Below are 17,555 nucleotides of genomic sequence, written 5' to 3' on the forward strand. Positions count from 1 at the left end.
AAAAATCTCTGTTCCTGTACTATTCTGAAATATTTTTGCACTCATTCCATTATTCTTAATGGGAGATGCATCATATTTTAAAAAATCCACCAGTTTATCTAATATTGAATTAATGAAGGTTTTGCTTCCTGAACACTTTTGGATGTATTTTATGGATTTTGGGTTTTTGATAATAAAAAAAATCACCTTAAAATTTTCCTATTATGTACCATTGTTTAGATATAACCTATTTTTGTGATTTTAAGTCTTCTAGTATATTGTCCACAGAGCGAGCTATTTTGGTCGGTCCAAGCTTGCCTGGGCGTGCACTTAATGCGGGTGCTATTGCAAATGTTGTCTTAAGCCTGGGCACACTTCGTCAGAATAGATGCAGATAGGCTATAAAAGTAACTCATATATACAGATGCTGTGTGTTACATTAATGTAGATTGAACACCTGTTGATACGCCTGTTCCTCAGGTAATAGCATAGTGAGTGTACTTAACAATAGGATTTACTATCTTCAGGAAGATTCAATACTACTCAAGTATCGGTGCAACAGCTGTAATTCTGATATATTTGTGGCGACTATACATTTAAGGCTCAAAGACGCCACATGATTGGACTTATTAAGAAAGCCTATGAGCTCTATTTTGGTTGTAAATTTGGTGACCAAGACAGACCTTGGGCTCCTCACATTTGATGTGCAACCTGAGAGCTTGGCTCAGAGGTACATTATGTGATTAAACATGTTAAATTCAATAAAAGTTAATTTAATGTCTCCAACTCCTACGAGATGCAGCAAATCTGAAATTATCTTTGTGTTCATTTCTCATGGTCAAAAAACACCGTGAGTTATTAAAGCTCCCGGATCTGAATTTGAGAAAACATTAAAGAAACATGAACATTTTCGTCGGCGAGGAGATTTTGTGGGATGTTGTTAGGTAGTTGAAAATATAACTTAAAATTAAACTTGAAAGAATAAAGCAGGATGAGGACTAATATCAAGAAGTGAATGGAAAAAACATTTGGAATTCCTGCCAGTCACTGGGGAAGGGAAAACACTGGAATCATTGAAGGAACAATTACATGTAGCAATTGGGTGAATATAGATCTTTTCTGAATGAATTAAATGAAGGGTTTCACCATCAATGACTACCTTGTGAAGTTGTTTATAGCTTTCTACACAGTTAACTGTGCTTCTTAATTTGGTCTCCACTCCTAAATGTATTTTTCGACCCAACACCACTGATGGAACTGGGAAGAATTTATGCAATTTTTACTGCTGTAAGCATGCACTTCTCAAAGATCAATTAACAAGTTTCATGCAGGTTTATTATTATCTGTGACTAATGATTCATTAAGTATTTTGTGAGTTTTTGTGTAAAATATATCTAGATAAGTTGATGCATTCTAAGTACAATGAATTTATATTGAAATTATAATTGTTTTGGTTCTTCTGTGATGGTAGGTGGGTTGCTAGCAAGCTCCAGTAAAACAGAAATACCTCCTCCCCTTTCCATTGTCTATACCTGGGGAAGTGGAATTGCTTCTCCTCTACGGCTTCCAATGCTCAACACTGAAGTGGTACAGGTCTCTGCTGGGAGAACTCAAAAGGCAGGAGTGACCAGATCGGGGCGTCTCATCATGTGGGAGGTAAGCTTTAGAAAATTTCTATTACAGGTTATATAACAGGTTTTAAAAGATGCAACTATTTCTTTGTCCAAATGGCTGGCTGTCTTCTCTGTGCCAAATTGCTTGCTCCAGTGTGATCTCTAACACAGCCTTCTGCTGGGAGTACAATGCCAACGACTTTTGCTTGTCCAGAAGAGCGGAGGAACATCTCCGTTCAGGCAGGCTGCTGCACTTACAGAATACCTTTTTGACAGCTGATGAGGTTTGAGTGCTAAAATTCATGGGCTGTCAAGGCTGTGGATGTGATGGAGCGATTTGAAAGTCTTTGATGTTCCCATGTGATCCTAAATGTAAGAGACAATTTTATATTAAGTTGTGTACACACATTTATTTATAGTTTAAAAAAATATTTAGGCATGCAGCATGGTAACAGGCCCTTTTTGCCCATGAGCCTGTGCCACCCAATTACACCTAATTGATCTACACCCCCTGTACGTTTTGAATGGTGGGGAGGAATTGGCGCACTGACAAGACCTGTGCAGGCTCAGGAGAACGTACAAACTCCTTATAGACAGCGTGGGATTCGAACCAATGACCCCATCACTCGCGCTGTAACAGTGTTGTGCAAACTGCTTCTCCAACCACGTTGCCCACAACATACAAGTAATAATTTTATAGCATTAGACATATTAATATTTTGTGCACTTTAAAGTTGAAAAGCGCATTAATAAAGAAATCAATTAAAATAATTGTAGTAACAAACATTAAACGTGTGGGGTTTTTTTCCTAGAGTTGATGTTTCCCATTCATTTGAAAAAGGGCCGCCATGCTTATTTAAACCAGCCATTCTCAATGGGGGCCACAGCATATTTAGATAAAAGCGTTGCTTTCACCTCACGTAACATAAATATTTTTAATGTTTTTTTTAATGTAGTTGGGAGGAGAGAAGTACGGAAAAAAAACAAAACTTGACCGCTTCACAGGGAAGGGGGCCCCATAACTTTGAGCAGAGGGGGTGGGGCTTAGTTGGAAAAAAAAAGTGAGGAATGGCTGATTTAAACCATCAGTTTTGGGGTAAATTTCCCATGCTGAAAGCTGGGAAATCTGTGAAGGTCCACTGGATTGGTACAGAGGCATCTTTTAACACAAGTGGGAAACTGGAAGATGCCTCCATTGAATTAGGCCGATCTCTTTGTTGGATGTGTATAAGGTTCACAATTTACTGGTTTCAAACCACTTACAAGAAGAATAATTCAGACTGATATCTATCGTACTGAAAAAGTTTAATCTTTGCAACAATAATGTTTTCCAGAAGAAAGATGAACCAATCTGACAGTTGGTATTCATTTTCAGGCTTTTCCTGGAGGTGTTGGGAATGCATCTCTTCCTGGATGCACAGAACAGGCCCAACCACAATTCATCTCTAGGTTTTTGGAAGGTCAGTCTGGAGTGGCGATCAAGCATGTTTCTTGTGGCGACCTTTTTACAGTGTGCCTGACAGGTAAGATCATTAGATGCTTCATAAAGTTTGTGCTCAATGCATGAGTTGAAAATTATCTAGATTTGACACACTTGCATTCGCGGCAACAGTTCGTGTTTGCATCTTTCTCATTTATTTAATGCACCGTTTTATTTGCTAAAATATTCTTCTTGGCCTCCATCAGTCGTGATTGAAAATGGGTATTGCGCCTCTAATAGCCACTAGTTTATTTAGCAGTGTCGACTGTGGCTCTAGAGGTTGATCCTGGAATGGCAGGCTCTGCAACAGTTGCTGCAAATATAGGTCACTGTTGAATTGTTGTCCGCTGTGCTCTTCAAACAGTTAAAATATTACACAAGTGATAAATGCAAAGCACACCCTTAATTTGTTTTTGCAGAAATCACTTGACTTGAATCTGTTTTGAAAACATTTGGCACTAAACTAGTGAAATCCAGTCTGTTTAAGCAAACTTAAAGCCTCGAGAGCGCCACTTGTAATAATTACAATGTTCCCAAGCATCTATGGGTACATTATTGGATGAGATTGAACAACCTAGTCTTCCTGTATGCAGATCAAAGACTGTACCATATTGGCACAATCAGTCCAGCATATTTTTAATTTAAAAAAAAAAGACGAAATCAAGATAAATAATACTTGAATGTATAGAGCAGAGCTCTGTGTCCATTGCCCAAGCATAGTCTAATACCATAATGATTAAGAAAATGCGTGAGGGAGGGAAACCTACTTCAAACTCTTATAATTTTTTTTTTTAATTTTTAATTTTTATAAATTTGTTTTTAATTGAATTTGAAGATGTAAAAGTTGAAAAATAATATTATTAAAATCCTGGTTTGTGGAGAACACATTTTTGAGAAATATAACTTTTAAGTTACACACTAGGGAAAAGGTAGTGTTATCAAACAACAGATGATCAGGATTTTTCTGGCGGGTTGTTTTTGAGCTTTAATTCACTATATGTTCTCAAATACCATTATTTTACAACATCGCTATACTTAATTGAACTGTTTGTCTTCAGAGATTCTCGCCTTTTCCCCTGAAAGATCAATGGGGCAATGTCCTTCAAAAATAGATACCACCTCCAACCCACTACAAATAGTGATTGAGGAATGAAAACCTAGTCTATTTCAGACTCGGTGGCCATCTTCCACATTCCAAGTGTCGTCTCAGCCAAGGCAGACATTTTTGTGACGGTGGAAAAGAACTTTGAGGGGGTTGACATGAAGTTGATTATCAGTGACAATGCAAAGTTGCATTCAGAAATGCAAAAATAAAAATTGGGTGGCTATCATCGTACTTCCCATTGGTTCTTGATCATTGGATTAGACCAAAAGCTGACGACTTGTTACATGCTGAGTGACCGTTCTCAATTATGACAATTCAGTTATTCTGTTTAGTGGATGGGGGATCAGCAGTTAAATGTTTAGAAGATGATTTTCAGTGATTTAAAAAAAAAAAAAAATATGTTAAACCTTTGGTCATGTGGCATTGAGAATGACGAGTGCTTTTGGATCATCGAGAAGTTGAGTATATCTTTGGTACTGTGAAAGTTTAAGATTTATTTGTGGAGATTTATTTTATTATTCATATACACGGAGAATTTATACTAAGCCAATGAAATCCTGGTCTTTTGCCCCCTTTAAATTGCAATTGAATACCCCCCCCCCAAAAAAAAAAGCAAACTAATGAAAGTGCTCTGCAGTGGTAGTTCTGGTCCATTCTGCTCTACTCTGGATAATGACTTGGTACCATCGGAATTAAACATGGTCATTTAGAGTAACATTTTGAGTAAGGAAAATAGTTTTGAAAATAGTTACCCCTGTACATTAACCAAATGTTCAGCATAGAGCAGACACGCTATTAAATAAAAAGCAAACGGAGCGTGCAAATTACTGCTTTGAACTAAAGGTTACAAAGAAATACGCAAGCCTCTCTGATGTGCTTTTCAATTAATACTCTCTTATTAATCTATTTTAGACAGAGGGATAATAATGTCCTTTGGAAATGGTAGCAATGGTTGTTTGGGTCATGGGACTTTTAATGATGTCACACAGGTGAGTACAATTTTTCTTCCATGCCTCATTTTCCTCAGGCTTTTGTTCTTTGTCGAATATTTTTCCCTTTTGAATATTTGGGTTCTTACTATGCAGTCGCCCTCTGGCCTTTTGAACTAAACAGTAACCAACTAATGATTTGTCATTGTAGCACCAATTGCAGCAATATGTTCAACTGACTGAACCCTGGAGTTCTCTTTCTCAGCCTCCTTGTTGATCAATGTTTTGGCCACCTATTCAGAAACCCTTCCTGTGAAATGCCACCAAAGATGCTGTGTAAATACAAGTGATTTCCATTAGTTTTATTGTGGGCTGTGTGATTGTGTAGAAGTGGGATGTATGTTGAGAGGAGGACGAAGAAAGATGCAGAAGGATTTAGGTATGTTGAGCATTCAACGATGTGGCAAAATGAGAAATAAAAAAAAAAGAGAGAGGATAATACTCAATCCCAAAAGGGTGGTGCCGTTGTGGTCGGGATAACTAACCTCCACCTTCCAGAGACTTGATGGCAGCTCTTCGACATCTCCTTGTACCTGCCCTAGATAGTGATCCCATCAATGATCATCAGGCCTTTTGTTGTCTCCACTTATCACCTCCCAGCCCCTGTTGCCATCTTCACCCTTCCCTATCTCATTTGCTCCAATTGCCCAGGGGTGATGGTGGAGGCTGACGTATTAGGGGCATTTAAGAGACCTTTATCGTTTCAGCAATTATACTCCTTATATTTCCCATTTCCAGCACCTACAGGGTTTTTTTTTTTTGCTTTGACATTACTGAAGAAGTGAATTCCATTTATTTTTTTTAATATATACAACCTAACAGGAGAGTAAGTACGTGCTATTCATCATTTTAAATAGAAAACAAAGGATTTCTCACCGTTGTCTCCTCGGCCTATAAAACATGCATGGAAGCAAAATAGAGGGATACAAGGTACGAAGGGTTTAATTTTTTTGAGAGGAATATAGAGGTCGGCACGACATTGAAAGCTGAAGGCCCTGTACTGAACTGTAAGTTCTATGTTATATGTCCATCAACCCTTCCGACCTGGATCACTTGTCAGCAGAGGCCTCACCCTTGCCCCTTTAATCTGACTATCTCCACTTTACACTCTCAGTCCTAATGTAGGTTCAGGACCTCAGTTGCGTTCCACAGCAGTTTTTTTTTTAACTCTGCGTTCCAGTTCTTTAGTCTCTTGACATTTTGGGCTTGAACCCTTCATCAAAGTATAGATCTCTTATAGATATTCTTAATGGATTGAGGACTAACACCCACAAAGTTGAAGTTCTTTACTCTCTCCACTGCTGACCCCTCGATGAGAACTGTTTTCTTTGTTCTCCTGGCTTCCCCCTCATGGTCGACTATCAGCTCCTTGGTTTTGCCAATCTTTAGTGCAAGGTTGCTGTTTAATGACACCACTCGACTAGCTGATTTATCTCACTCCTGTATGCTTCCACATTGCTGTCTGTGATTCTGCCAGCAATGGGATCGTCACATAGTCATGGGTGCAGGATATTAGAAGCAGAGTTTGGATATTTTTGAAGCAGGGACAGATGGTTTCTTGATAAGCATGAATGGGAGAACATATAGAGAGCGTACAATGCAGATTTGATTTGCAATCCCAGGCTTGAGGGACTGTCAGATTAATTCCTGCTAATTTGTATGTTTGCATTCAAAATAATAGCACGAGGTTGAGGTGCCATTATCTCACCAAAGATGGGGTGGAAAGTGATCATTGGAAATGAGTGGAATTATAATTTAGTTTAAAAAAAAATGATTCTGACACGGTACCTAAGACTTGACCCTTTGACCAAGCCTTCCCAAAAAAGATTTTGTTTTATTTTTAAAATTTAAACATACACGATTACAGGCCCTTTCAGCCCACAAGCCTGTGCTACCCAATTCCACCCATTTGACCTACACCCATGGTACGTTTTTGAACAGTGGGAGAAATCCGGAGCAAACCCACTTAAACACAGGGAGAATGTACAAACTCCTTACAGACAGAGTATAGAATCTAAGCCACTGGTCGCTGTAATAGCGTTGCGCTAACCACTACACTAACCATGCCTCCCTGTTATTTGGGAGGGGGCAAGGACGTTTGTACGAACGTCATTGAAATCACATTTTGCAGCTATTGTATGTAACCGGTATATTTCCACTTATCTCTCTACCTCCTGCAGCCAAAAATCGTTGAGGCGCTGCTTGGCTTTGAGATCGCCCAGGTTTCGTGCGGTGCATCACATGTTTTGGCAGCAACCAATGACCGAGAAGTGTTTTCATGGGGCCGAGGAGACAATGGTGAGAAATTCTTTTGTTTCTATTTAACCATGCATCTTGGCGCCTCACAGTTCGGCGGGCAGCAACCTCCTTTGAAGAAGACCGCAGAGCCCACCTCACTGACAAAAGACAAAGGAGGAAAAACCCAACCCCAACCAACCAATTTTCCCTTGCAACCGCTGCAACCGTGCCTGCCTGTCCTGCATCGGACTTGTCAGTCACCAACGAGCCTGCAGCAGACGTGGACATACCCCTCCATAAATCTTCGTCCGCGAAGCCAAGCCAAAGACTCTCCTGTTATGTTGTATATATATAAAAAAAATAAATGGAATTCACTTCTTCAGTAATCTCAAAGCAAAAAAAAAACCCTGTAGGTGCTGGAAATGGGAAATATAAGGAGTATAATTGCTGAAATGATAAATCAGGCAGTGTCGTTGGAGGGAAATGATGATTAACATTTCCCGGGTGATGGCCAGAACTAGAAAGGTGAGAAAACAAGCATGTTTTTAAAAGCAGAGAAGAGTTTGGGAGGTTGGATGGGGGTGGAAAGCGGAGCCCAAGAGAGTCCAGACGTTGGTGCCGTCAGTGAAGTTTCATTAATAATAAATGATTTGCTGAAGACGATGTAAATAGAGATGGGTGAGCGCAAAGAAGAGACCAAGAAAAAAGAAACAATACTGGAACTGTGAGGTGCAGAACACAGTGATGGCTAGAAATATGAAATTACAGAATGCTGGAAATATTCAGCTGGACAGGATGGAATAGAACCGAGTTAATCTTGCATATAAAGAGCTTGCATCAAAACTGGCCAGTGCCAGTAGGAAAGTCTATCTGAATTTGTTGAATTCACTATCGAGTCCTAAGGCCGACACATACTGAGATGGAAAATTCAAGGTTCCATTATTGCCATGTACACAAAATGTGTTTTCCTTTGTGTGCCTTGTTAAAAACACATAAAGGCCACTAGTCCAATGCCCCTATCAAGATGAGAAAGTGAAGTAAAGGAGAATCACTTCATAGACATTGAGTTTCCATGGATCCCACCATCTCTGCCAGTGCTGCCACTCTAATGTTGTAGCTGCATGGCCTCCTGCCTATTACAGCGGTAAATCCAATCTTGAGGAATCCAATTCACTTTAATAGTTCTGAACTCCTGATGCAATTAAGAAGCTGTTTTTCACCCAAGTCCCTTCAGAAGTCCTGCTTACCACCAGCACCCTCACGAATCCCATTCCCAATACCTTGTTCTCAGAAGCCGGTTGTCAGAAGCCATGTTCTGGTGTGAGTCCACTGCTGTGTTCCCAAATTCAGAAGGGTCTTCTTCCAAGGTTTTCCTTTTTGGCAAAGGTGGGAGGGCGTTTCAGTGCCAGTGCTGTGCAATTGCTCAGCAGAAGGAGGTGTAAGGCGCTCCTTCCATCCGATAGCCTACAGGATACTCTGGGGAAAGGTGTAGTACCTGTTTAGCCTCTAAATCAGGGTCATGTGAAGCCATGGATCGCAGATGGTGGATGGTTTTTACAAGCAGATTCTACAAATTGGAATTTATGGTTGTAAAACTAAAAATGCTGGGCAGATGAATCTGTTGATTACTATCCAGGGTTACCTGTCCAGTGTGGACACTGCAACTGAAGAGGGCAATGGGAAACCACTTTATTATTCTCTTGCATAATCATGAACTCAGCATTGACCGGTCTTAGCTCAAAGATGGAGCCTTCATCGAAGGAGAACAGGGGAGGCAAGAACTACAATTCAGAGGGTCAGAGATCAAGACGGATGGAGAGACATGATTGCCCACGGCGAATGGCAAGGCACCTGAATGAAGAGAGGGGGTGATTCTCCAGTTCTAGTGCCCTGCTCATGTGCAGTCTGCAACCCTCAAGGGTGAGCTGCCAAGCATGGATGCTGCCAAGGGCAGGGACCTGTGTGATCTGCGTTGTAACAGTAACTGCTGTTGGCTCCATTCTATAGGGAGTTTAAAGCTTTATTGTGCCACCAGCTGGGACGACCAGGCGGTGGAACCCCACAGAGGTGCGTTGGAATCTGTGGCTCTGCTCATCACTCCTCCTGAGTTCATGGCAGCAGTGCTGCCATTACCTCAGTTGTAGCAGTATTGCCATCTTGATCAATGAATTTATATTGGACCTCATTAGAATGGCATCTTTGGCCTCCAATGAGAGATCAGAGTGGAAGTGGGATGGAGAATTAAAATGCAAAGCAATTAGAAGCTCAGGCCACCCTTGCAGGCTGATTGGATGTTGTTCTGCAGAGTGGTCTTTCCAGTGTAGAGGAGACCACATTGTAGGCATTGAAAGTAATACTTAATCTGCTCCGACAAATCTGCATGTGCTATCCTAGCCGTTCGCTTTTATCATTTGGCCAGCCCACCTGATTAATGCTTTGAATGTTGGCTTATGAATGACTCTCTTCATCAACTTAAATCCCCCTTTGCTTTCAGGAATCTTTTTTTTAAAAAGTATTCCTCGGTCAGTTCTACTAACCAAGGCTGCATGTAAATTGGAGGAACAGCAATGAATATTCTGTCTGGACATTCTCCAACCAGACAGCATTAACATCGACTTCTCCAGTTTCTGTTAAATCCCCACCCCCGAGTCTTTCTAATTTCTTATCCCTCCATCTCCTTTCCTCCACAATTCCCTTCCCTCTCCATTCAGAGAGCTACCCCCCCACCACTGCTCAGCTGTTTTCGCGTCTACTTTCCCACCCATATCCCCCTGTGACACCTTATCTGTTGGCCTGTATTCCTCCCCCTGCACCCCTTCCTTCCACCTACCCATCTTTTTATTCAGGAGCCTGCCTGCTTTATGCTCAGACCTTGACGAAGGGCTCAGGCCTGAAACATTTGGGTTACCCTTTACTGCATGACCTCCTGGGTTTCTTCAGGACTTTTGTGTATTGCCTTTTCTGTTCCCTGTTGGTGACCATGATTCTCTGCTGGGGAGAGGTGCAAGTTCTCTTACTGAATATGGACTTTTACCTGGACCTTTAGCTGGCATAAGATTGTTAATGCAAATGAACTATTAAAATTCAAGGTCGCTCAAGATTTCAATAGGAACTTAAGTACAAGTTTAGTGTGCACTGATGGAGAGCGCCACCTTTCTCTATTAATATCGCTATTACTGGCTCTCTTATTCCCATTGGCACTATTGAGACACCATTTTTTTTTTCTGACAGTTTATATCTGGTTTCAGACTAAGCAAGCCAGTTTCGGCAGTGTGAACAGAAGGAGTCAGAGCATGATTGCTCAAGCCCTTTGAGCCAACTGAGCATGCAGTCATGCAAAGATCTGAAATTGTCGGACTGATTTTTGTCAGAATTGTCCCGGCCATGCTAATGAAGGGATCGTTTGGGTGCCGCGAGCAATCCCTGTTGCCAAATTTCCACCTGTCATGAAAGACCGATTTATCTGCATGATTCAGTATGACCGTACCCTGTTGTGATTGCAGCGCCAAGGAATAAGGCTGAAGATTTATTTGGTGGTCAATATCTTTGTCACATGAAGTAAATGGCATTGAAGTAACTCAAGATAATAAATGATTATAAGTGGCCTTTGCAGTTGCTTTTGTTAATGAACAAACATGTCCCAGGACAATGGCAACCTCCTGAAGCATATGTCTCCAATTAATCTACTTTTCGCTGTCAGTCAAATAAAATTTAAGCTCCCTATCTGATGTGTTACTGCAGCTCATAGTTGAACATGAAAGATTAATCTGATTCCAAATAAAATCCTCGAACTTTGCAGCATTGGGCAATGATGCTGATGTCAGCAATTTCAAAGAGATATCCAATTATTTTCACTCCCCTCTCTTCGTAGCCGTCCAGATGTTTACTTACATCCATCGCCTTTTCCTTTTGCAAATCATTATCCATCTAAATCTATCACCCTGTGCGGCAATTCATTAAAATCTTGTCTGTTTGGGGGGGAGGGGGCGATTTCTTTATTGATTTTCAGTCTGTAACATTTGTTCTGTAGTTATTGACCCGACCCTTATTGGAAGCATATATTAAAAACAGAATAAAAGTCGAGTGGGAGGCTATTTTTAATTTAATTTCATTTTTTGTTTAATTTAGATTTTCTGCACAGTTACAGGCCCTTCTGGGGGGTGGGAGGAAACCGGAGCACTCCGAAGGAACCCAAGCAGACATAGAGAGAATGTTCAAACTCCTTATAGACCGTGCCGGAATCGAACCCGGTCGCTGGCGCTGTCATGGATTTGCGCTAATCGTGCCACCCATTTCTATTACGATCACTTGCTATTTTTTAGTTTAAAGGTATCAGCAAACTCACAGTACCATTCATATGTTCGAAAATTTTCATTTACTTCTTCGCAGGGTTACTTCTTCAGTCGGTTAAAAAGTATTTCTCATTATGTAACTGTACCATAATTGCTTGAAGTATGTGTACTAAGTTGTAAATGGATGATTTGATGAGAAATGCACAATTACTTTCCATTTCTAAAACAGGTCGGCTTGGCTTGGAAACTCAGGAGTCCCACAGTTCCCCTCAGCAAGTGAGCACTCCACCGGAATATGAAGCCCAGAAAGTCTTGTGTGGAATTGATTCTTCGATGATCCTCACAACACAAAACCACATTTTGGCCTGTGGGAGTAACAGGTAGTGAACAAATTCTCAAACTTTCTTACTGAGAGAAGTTGAATTACATTGGGATATATTACATCTGCCAGTTTTGAAATGCATTGTAATGGCTGATAATTAAAAAGAAACATTTGTTGCTGAATATATTATGCTCACATCATGCCATGCCTTTTATTGCTTTATAAATGCATAAATCCTGTTGTTCAGAACTGACTTGGATTTGCAAATAAATCTTAAATACGATTCATATTTTTCTTTAGATTTTATGGAAGAGGGTAAACGCATCCAAAGTCTTTACTTCCACGATTCTGCTTAAACTTAAATTCACACAATTACTGCCGCTGGTTGGATTTAGAAAGAATCTTCTCATCTACTGGGTGGTGTTTTTCAATTATGGTTTTTACACATAAGTAACGTTAACTTCCCATAATAAATGAGCATACCTACCTTCAGAATGGAGGTTCACATGGGCATGGTGTTTACACTGAGTTGCGATGATTTCAGAGACTGGACGTTTGAGGTGAGTATAGGTTGAATAAAAGTCACCTCTAAATGTCACGCAAATATTCTGTTTTCCGAGGGAGAACCACCCCCCCGCCTCCCATCGTCCCCGTGGTACCTTCAGAGAGAAGTAGGTGGTGGCTGGCTCAATGCAGAAGCAATGGCTGTTATCCTTACCTGTAATCCCCCACACAGCTGGAACCGCTCTGCATATCCCTGCTGCACCAGGAATACGCAGAGTGGCAGCTGGCAGAGCAGATCCACCTGCGTGGGAGATTATGAAAAAGGAAGACGGCCATTGCTCCCGCATTGAGCCGTCGCCGTGAGCCAGTGCGGCGCTCCGGTGAACTTGGGTCTTGGCAGCACTGTACCCCTCATGCCGTGCCAAGAGTAAGTTGGGGGGACGGATGGATGGACAGCCGGGGGCAGGGGGTGCTGATGGACAAGTGATGGGAGGGAACGGGGCTGGCGTGGGTTGTCAGAGATGGATAGTGGGGGCTAGGAATGAGGTGGTCGGACATATTGTTGTGGACAGCTTGCAGATCAGTTTAGACTGCAGGCTGGCCGCAAAATTGTCTAGGGCTCCTGCAGGAAAAATGCCGGGATGGAAATTAGCTACTAATTTCCGTCTCAACTTTTTTTTTTTTTTTTTTTTTTTTAAAACAGCTCGCACAAATTTCCTGCTTCGCAGCAATAGTGTAAAATTCATAACTGGCGCTCAATCTATATTTAGTCATTTGCACCATGGTCGGTGCTTTCTGAACTTTCCCTTCTAGTTCACTCTTATTTGAATATCCTACATACCCTTCCTCATTCTTTTGAAATGCAGATCTCTTGATTTATAAAAAAAATTAAATGTATTAAATTTAAATTTGGACATACTGCATGGTAATAGGCCATTTTGGCCCACAAGCCCTTGCTGCCCAATTACACCCGATTGACCTACATTCCCAGTACGTTTTTGAATGGTGGGAGGAAACCAGAGCCCCCGGGGAAAATCCATGCAGACACAGAGAGAACATACAAACTCCTGACATGGGATTCAAACCCCGATGCCAATTGCGCTAAACGCTACGCCACCTGTGCTGCCCTTATCTTCTTAAAGTCTAAACATTTCTGATGCATCTCACTTGATGAGAGTAAGAGAACTGATACTAAATTTTATCCAGAAGATTTGCTCTATCTCTAAAAATGGGTCTCATTGATCACCCTCTTGGTGTTATTTGGACCTTCATCAGATAGCTTATCACAGAATAGTCTTCACAATCTGTTATAAGCATTTCTTAAAATGTTATAGAAAAACTTCAAACAAATAATACTGTATCTGTGGCTAAAAATTTGAGTGCACAACTTTCAAATCCTCTTAAACCTGAAGGAGTGGGGTTTGGGGTATCTCCTGGGAGCAAGACCTGGCCTAGGTAATGCATAGTTTGGATAGGAATATACAAGTTTTCATATTAAACCAAACCCAATTCAAACCTTGGGAGGCTATTTTATTCAGAAGGCCAAAAGGACCAAAGACTTCATTTTTCTGGCACTATGGAGAGAAAAACAATGTTATTCGCAATCCTGAATTTCAGTTCAAAAATTCTTAGAAGCTTCCTCAATGTGAGCCGATAAAATACCTATTCTGTAAGGAGCTGGAATATCAACTACCGTGACTGCTCTCGCCGAATATCAAGACGACGTAATCATCGGTATATTCATACCTCTGCCAGCCCCTTGCCTGGAGATTGGGATTAATAGTGATAAATAAATCTGGTACGAGCTGTTGAAGATCTAGGATATTAGGATAGGTGCAGGATGCAGCTGTCCTATGCATCATACTGAAGGTTGAAGTCCAATGCACAATGAGGAATTTCTAAAAAAAAAAGTACAATCAGCTACTGAAAGGCTGACTTGGAAATAGAGCATGTGAACAAATAATGATATGCCTTGGGTTGGAAAGCAGCAAAACAAGCAACTGGTGACCTTCAAGGAACTCATAACTTTCAACAGCTGATGCCTGATTTATATTTGCTATGATATGAAGATGGTAGCAGGGTTAGGGTCTGACTTGTGGGACTTCCTCAAGATGGGCTTTTCAAATGACGTCGTAGCTTAGATTTCAGAAAGTGGATGGCATTTGTTTTGGAGAGAAAGGAAAGTAATTACTGAACAAATAAAGATGAAGTTTAAATCAATGCAATAAAGTTCTGTAAGTTTCAGGCAGTTAGCAGAATGAAGAAAGGGTATCTCTCACTTTTAACCTTGACCTTTGTGAGTAGTTTAAACTCTCTTGCATATAGCATGCCTGTTCCTGGAGTCATATATGAAAATATGTGGCATTGATTTCAAAACCATGTTTTGCTTTGGATATGCATTTGTTCTCATACTTCAACTCAATGTCAACTTTTGCTTTTCAGATTTAATAAGCTGGGTCTGGACAATATAACTGGAGAAGAGGATTCTTATCCCTCTAATCAAGTTGAAGAGGCTCACGTTTTCACTCCTGTGCAGTCCTATCCCCTTAATGAAGGAAATATTGTGCATGTGGACGTTGGAACAGCTCACTCTGCAGCGGTCACAGGTGGGAAGTGCCATTTCAGAGAATCAACTTTCTAACCTCAGTTTTTGGTTCATAGATGAAGACTTTGCAGAGCAGAATGCAAAGATTTTTCCTTGGCCTAGGTTGAGTACCAATTCTTTCTCTTTCTTTGGCTTCGCTTCGCGGTCGAAGATTTATGGAGGGGTAAATGTCCACGTCAGCTGCAGGCTCGTTTGTGGCTGACAAGTCTGACGCGGGACAGGCAGACACGGTTGCAGGGGAAAATTGGTTGGTTGGTGTTGGGTTTTTCCTCCTTTGTCTTTTGTCAGTGAGGTGGGCTCTGCGGTCTTCTTCAAAGGAGGTTGCTGCCCGCCGAACTGTGAGGTGCCAAGATGCACGGTTTGAGGCGAGATCAGCCCACTGGCGGTGGTCAATGTGGCAGGCACCAAGAGATGAGAAAACAGACGATGTGTTATAATTGCTCAGAATGCTGTGTTTGAACAGAGGAAATAAAAACAACTAGTATTCCCATTACTGCCACGAGAGGACAGCCCAATTGTTGGGCACGTCTGTTTGTAGAATAGTCAGTCGAACTCCAAAGATCTGCTAATCTGACCATCTGGCTCACCAAGTAATGTTTCTCACTTGCAGGGCCTGAACTTGCCCGTGATTCACCAGGTCCCCTGCTTCAGTGTATTCCAAAAACCTTCCAGCTCACTGGAGAATTAATTATTATCCTGTGAAATATCTTTTAAAAGCAATTAAAAATGTGATAGGATTGGTGGGAGTGACTGACTTCAGAACAGTCAATTATAGTTTTTTTTAAAATATACAGCTGCTGCATTCCAGGAAATTATTCCCATTTTTCCGGAACACATGCTGTGTCAAAAGCTCGAAACGGGAATGGCACCCTCATTCCTGTTCCGACATTTATTTCAGACATTATCCACTAAAGCTGGGCACCTTCCTTCAAGGAAGATTTGCAAATTTGTAATTCTAAGTCAATATTTCATATTATGCAATCTGTGGAGGAGTTAAATGAGATAGAATACAGTTTGGTGGCTCCAAACTGGAAGCGGGTCTTAAATCTGCAGTCTGATAACATGATTTTGCACAACTTTGTGCTGTTTTAAAGAAGTTGCTTTTTTTTTTTTAAAAAAGGTATGAACATGATGTAGAATTTTTCACCCTATAATGATATAAACCCCAGTGGTTTTCTACTCCTGAATTTATTAGTCAAAAATCAAATTTCACTATTGGCATTGTATTTAAGTGCTTTTCCTATTAGCCTAACCAACAAGCAACACTGTTAAGTCTGTTGTTTAAAATAGTTAAAAGTATTGAACTTGCTCTGGGCACGAGAGAGGAAAAAGTGTCATGAACTTTCGAGACCTTGTGCAAAATGAACCAGAAATTCCTCTGTGATTCCTGAATGGTCTTTTTAAAATTGTGAAGTAGGAATCCATCAACTGGAAAGGTGACACTTCAGGCAGGTCACTGGCATCCACTGCTTTGATTGAATAGTAGGTGAGCATTTCCTTCAGAAGGGAGCTATTTGGAAAGAAAGCAGAACAGAGGGAAGTAATGCTTAAAAATGCAGAGTATAATTCCAATATTAAAAATGATTTTTGACAACTGTCGGGATGTTCCATTTCTCTTCATCTTCCGGTTACATATTACTACAAGTAACAGTTGATGCAGATCGCTACAAAAGGAGCTCTCACTTTTTTGCCACAGAAGATGTCAAGCCTATGCTTTTTTCTTCATCAGTCCTCTCTTTGTGGACAAAGCTGAAGATCCTGGCCATCTCTAGACAGTGGACAGATCTTCACCTTACAAGTTCCAGAGAAATGCAAGGAGCAGTGTAAATCACCATTCCATTTTGGAAGCTTACTGGAGCCTGCTTCAGCTGGAAGTGACAGTGAAGTGGTTTCCTCAAATCGAGACACATTGCCTTCTCATCTGTCCGTGCAGACTGTGATCATAGCCAATGAACAATAAAAAAATCAATCTTGGTGAAGATCAAGACTGCATCATTTTCTCTTATTGCCATGCGGCCCCTCACCTTCAGCTAGCATTCTGTGGGAGTGAAGCTTACGTATAGGACACAGGAACCTGATCAGTCTTTGGCACCTACACTTCAAAACCAAGATTATCCCAGCCTCAGCCATGGAGCAATGTGTAGGTGATCCATGTATGTGCTTGGGAGGCCAAATTTCATGACATCATTGACTCATTCATTAAATATAGGGGAGATTGGGCCTTAAGACAAAGATCCTTCACCTTACCTGTTCTTGGTGTGCGATATCACCCTGCAACAATAAAGATTGATGGCAACTCTCTGGAAGACATGAACCACTTTGCACATCTCAGGAGCCTTCTCAGAAAAAAAGACCGATGATGAAATCTACCATAATCTTTTGTACCCTTTTGGCCAACTTAAGAGTTTATTTTCAGATCAAGTCTTTC

At 40.9% G+C, this 17,555-nt stretch overlaps 1 protein-coding gene across 7 annotated transcripts in view; it reads left to right on the top strand.

Annotated features, from left to right (window-relative positions):
• nek8 (NIMA-related kinase 8) overlaps window positions 1-17,555 on the top strand; it is an 89,822-nt gene that overhangs the window by 47,697 nt on the left and 24,570 nt on the right. For all 7 annotated transcript variants that reach the window (XM_069911203.1, XM_069911204.1, XM_069911206.1 and 4 more), the window contains 6 exons: window positions 1,451-1,635; window positions 2,968-3,115; window positions 5,090-5,166; window positions 7,347-7,464; window positions 11,926-12,076; window positions 14,965-15,128. In XM_069911203.1, coding sequence (XP_069767304.1) covers window positions 1,451-1,635; window positions 2,968-3,115; window positions 5,090-5,166; window positions 7,347-7,464; window positions 11,926-12,076; window positions 14,965-15,128 — 843 coding nt within the window. The remainder of the gene's footprint in view (window positions 1-1,450; window positions 1,636-2,967; window positions 3,116-5,089; window positions 5,167-7,346; window positions 7,465-11,925; window positions 12,077-14,964; window positions 15,129-17,555) is intronic.

The sequence above is a fragment of the Narcine bancroftii genome, chromosome 14 (assembly GCF_036971445.1).
Source record: "Narcine bancroftii isolate sNarBan1 chromosome 14, sNarBan1.hap1, whole genome shotgun sequence".
Taxonomy (NCBI): Eukaryota; Metazoa; Chordata; class Chondrichthyes; order Torpediniformes; family Narcinidae; genus Narcine; species Narcine bancroftii.